General features: G+C 49.3%; 1 protein-coding gene across 1 annotated transcript; it reads left to right on the top strand.

The window, feature by feature from the left end:
- Window positions 1-459: 459 nt before the first annotated feature.
- LOC136463594 (E3 ubiquitin-protein ligase EL5-like) lies at window positions 460-1,896 on the top strand. Its single transcript, XM_066462574.1, has one exon. It carries the CDS (start codon window positions 494-496, stop codon window positions 1,433-1,435), a length of 942 nt encoding a protein of 313 aa, XP_066318671.1. The 5' UTR covers window positions 460-493; the 3' UTR covers window positions 1,436-1,896.
- The last annotated feature ends 1,889 nt before the right edge of the window (window positions 1,897-3,785 follow it).

The following is a 3,785-nucleotide window of genomic DNA, read 5'->3' as shown; positions in this document are numbered from 1 at the left end:
AATCAGTATAAGTATTAATATAAACTAAATTTGAGCGAAATGAACAGGGACGTATCAAATCGATAGCCAAATAAAAGCAGGCAGCGCTCTGCAGTATAGACGCTAGCAGTTGACGCTGACAGGCGCTCTCCACAGCGCCAACCGCTCGCGTTCATGGATTCAAATGTCTCACTCTTTCGGTCTCACCGCCGCCACTGACCGGCCGACCGGCCATGCCTGGCCGGGCGAGCAAAACACCAGCAAAAGCCTCCTTCTCGGTGCCTTCTCTCTCTTTGTCTTGCCTGCTTCGTACAGTACTAACATACACATCCGCCCACGCATCAACGCCGCTGTCTGTCTGTCCCTGTCGTCACGGGCTCACGGCAACGCTCGGACACTTCGTGCACGCTGCATCCCATAGGGCCTCCCCGTATATCTGTGCGAGCTCTCTGACTCGAGTGCCCGACCTACACTTGCGCTTCGCCGCGCCACTGAAGGGGTCGTCTGACCGAGCATGACGACGCACCAGCACCAAGGCGCCACCGACGTGTCGTCGCCGTCATGGCCGAGCGCCGGCCCTCCCACGGCTGCGCCAGTGGCGGCCGCCTCGGGTGGCGCCATGACGCCCGGCGGCGCCATCACCGTGGCCGGCGCTATCGTGATCTTTGTGGTCATCTCCATCGGCCTCCTCTCCCTGCAGTACTGCTTCGACGCGTGGGACAGGGAAAACCACGGCGCCCGGCCCCGAGGACGCCGCCGCCGTGGCGACGACGGGACGGCGGGTTCGAATGGTGGTGGAGTCCGGACTCGGGGCGTCGACCCGGAGCTGCTGCGCTCCCTGCCAGTCACGGTGTACCGCGCCGCTGCGCCGGGGTCGAAGGAGGACGCGGTGGAGTGCTCGGTGTGCCTCGCGGAGCTCGAGGACGGCGAGGAGGCGCGGTTCTTGCCCCGCTGTGGCCACGGCTTCCACGCCGAGTGCGTCGACATGTGGCTGGCGTCCCACACTACCTGCCCGCTCTGCCGGCTCACCGTCTCCAAGCCCGACCCCGGCTCGTCCCAAACCCCAACGCCAGCCTCGGCTCTTCGTCCGCTCCCTCCGGAGCCGGCGAACCCGCCCAGGAGTGTGCTTCTCGGGGTCTCCGACCAGGGCGCGGTCACCGCGGTGAACATGACCAGTAACGACGGAGATGACACGACCGTTTCGGCTTCCACTGCCGCTGCGCCCGTTCCGGTGATCGAGATTCCTGAGTTGGCGCCCGTGCCGACGCCGACCCCGCGCGACGCGGCCAAGTCGTCGCCGGTCTCAGCGAGGCCGACGTCGTTTCGGAGGCTGTGGAGCTTCGGAAGGCAAGGCCCCAGCTCGAGCTCCTCCTGCACCTACAGCGGCGCCGGCGAAGTAGCCGACGTGGAGCAGGGTATGGGCGTTACCATTGGCGTGGTCGTCGCGGAAGCGTAACTGCCATCAGAGGCCACGGCCGGTGTGGCTCAGGGATCTGCCGTGTAGCGACGCACCCCCGGACGTGCGTCAGGCCGACTAACCGGAGAGCAACTCCAGTTTTCAGATACTAGTATAAACCGCGCGCCATTGCGCGCACGTAGGTGAGCAAAACGTAGTCGATACAGACGGTCAATATATTTTTGCTTTGTACTTCACAGAATAAGTTTTGAACATGAGAAGAATGTGCAGAGTAATAAGGTACACACATATATATATTGAGGATGTGTATATTACATACATATAATATGTTGTTCAAGTGTGCAAGGAGTCGAGGATGATGCATATGCGTACGTCACATGTGCTGATATGATAGTCTGTATGCTACGTTAGGTAGAACTGCATAGTTGCTGATGGCTTCATGGTGCTCTCTTAATACTTTGGTTCACGATCAGAGAGGTCGTTGCTGAATGTGGCCGTGCTTTGACAGTTGGATGATTCTGTTCATATATCATAGTATGTCAGATGTATGTAGATATAATGGAAAAGTGCCGGATTTTTCTAACATGAATGTTTCTCGGTGTGGTGGCTGCATCCTGATGCCTGTGAAATAGAGAACAGGTGATAAGACAACAACGCTTTTGGTTCAGACGTGCAATAGCAAAGGTGTTAGTTTGGTACTGTATGGGGGGCAGCAGATTTAGTGGGACCTAAAAACAGCCTGTTTGTTTGGCTGTGGATTGTCGTAAATGATCGTAAATTTCCGGCCAGAACATTATTTTTCTCTCACACAAACCAGCCAGCAGTACTTCTTCACGAACCAGCAACGATATGATGTACTGTAGACGTAACATACCTGGTGAATGTAAGGTGGAAGTGGCTCCATCATCTGGCAGGGCTCATCTGATTTTCCATCACCTACACGTTTGGTGCCAACAAAAATGTGCAAGTGAGATTTATTATGTAGCTATAGTGCCTTCCGGAATGATAGAGTGAGAAAGCTGCTGCCCCCTAAGTTGGTGCGCTATGTCAATCCTAATTCAGTCCTAGTTACAACGTGTATGAGCATGATAAAATTCATGATAAAACTGATAGACGAGGCTCCATTTAAGTCATCAACAATCTGAAATTGTAATATGACAAAGGAAAAGGAAAATACAAATCAGGTTTGAATTAAAATTTCCAGATAGTTGCAGCCCGGATTATGTATGAATGGGCTAGCATTATCCATTTTGCAGTATACTCAATGCCTTACTGCTACCACTACAAATATAACCCTGCACATTCGAGTAAGGTAGATGCCCACACAAATTAATTCCCCATTTTTATAAACTGGAAATGCAGGAGATAGGTTCCATATATCACCATAAAATAGTTCTGTTTGTCAATGGTTATCAATGGATAGTGACATGAGTAGACCCTATGTTTCTGAATGACATGGTGTTATCTGAATGACGTGGTCTTAACAACAAGGAAACTGTTTTCGGCGAAAGAGAATACCAAGGCTAATTTTTGATGCCTACAGATTGTAAATTGCAAAGATCAGCATGTTTCCAAAGGTGCAGTCAATGTGAACGTAGCAAACAATATCATGCTGTAACATACAGCAAGAATTCGGGCAAGAAAAAGGTAAGAATGTTTTTCAACATAGAGGATCAACAATGTTTTATAAGCATACAGTTTCATATGGATATGTGCGAGAATTTTAAGCAGAACAAGAGGAAATGTTGATGTAATAGTTATAGGGAAGAACCCACCCTTTTGGAAAACCATCAAGCACCGAAACCTTTTGTTCCATTTCTGAAAAAGGGGACGTGCACCAAGGAAGCACTGCAATGTATTTGAAAATGTATTCTGACAGCGTTATCGTCGTCCTTTGCAGTTGTATACAAAAAGCGAAAATATTGATCATGTACCTTGAGAAATAGTTTCGTTGCGGCAGGAAATTATCATGGAGGCATTTTTCTTAGAAATAAACAACCACAGACGCACATTGGTAAACCCATGTCTATTCAATTAGCTGAACATGAACACAGGAACCTAGAATTGAATACACCAAAAGGCAAATAAACAAGATGTACTTTTTAAATTTACTCTTTGTCTACAGTTCACTCTATAAATTAACGTAGAAAGACCTATTTAATAATAGCAGGGACTGATCTGATAATAGTGCTAAGGAGCAATTGCCTATAACAGGAAAAGATAGAGGCTAAGAAAGGCAATAGTGTTGAAATTTTCAATAACAGTGCCTTATCCAAATCAGCCTAAAAAGAGACAGTAACCTAAAGTGTATGGAAACTGATGTAAATCAAAATGCAATAACAAGAGGGAAACAGTAAGACTGAAAATAAACCTGAGATGAGTACAGATA

This window comes from Miscanthus floridulus, chromosome 7 (genome assembly GCF_019320115.1).
Source record: "Miscanthus floridulus cultivar M001 chromosome 7, ASM1932011v1, whole genome shotgun sequence".
Lineage (NCBI taxonomy): Eukaryota > Viridiplantae > Streptophyta > Magnoliopsida > Poales > Poaceae > Miscanthus > Miscanthus floridulus.
The sequence above is the reverse complement of the archived record's forward strand: the minus strand, read 5'-3'. Positions and strand labels throughout refer to the sequence as shown.

Excerpts from the sequence above, each read along its gene's own strand:
- LOC136463594 (XM_066462574.1), top strand. The coding sequence starts at position 494 with ATGACGACGCACCAGCACCAAGGCGCCACCGACGTGTCGTCGCCGTCA.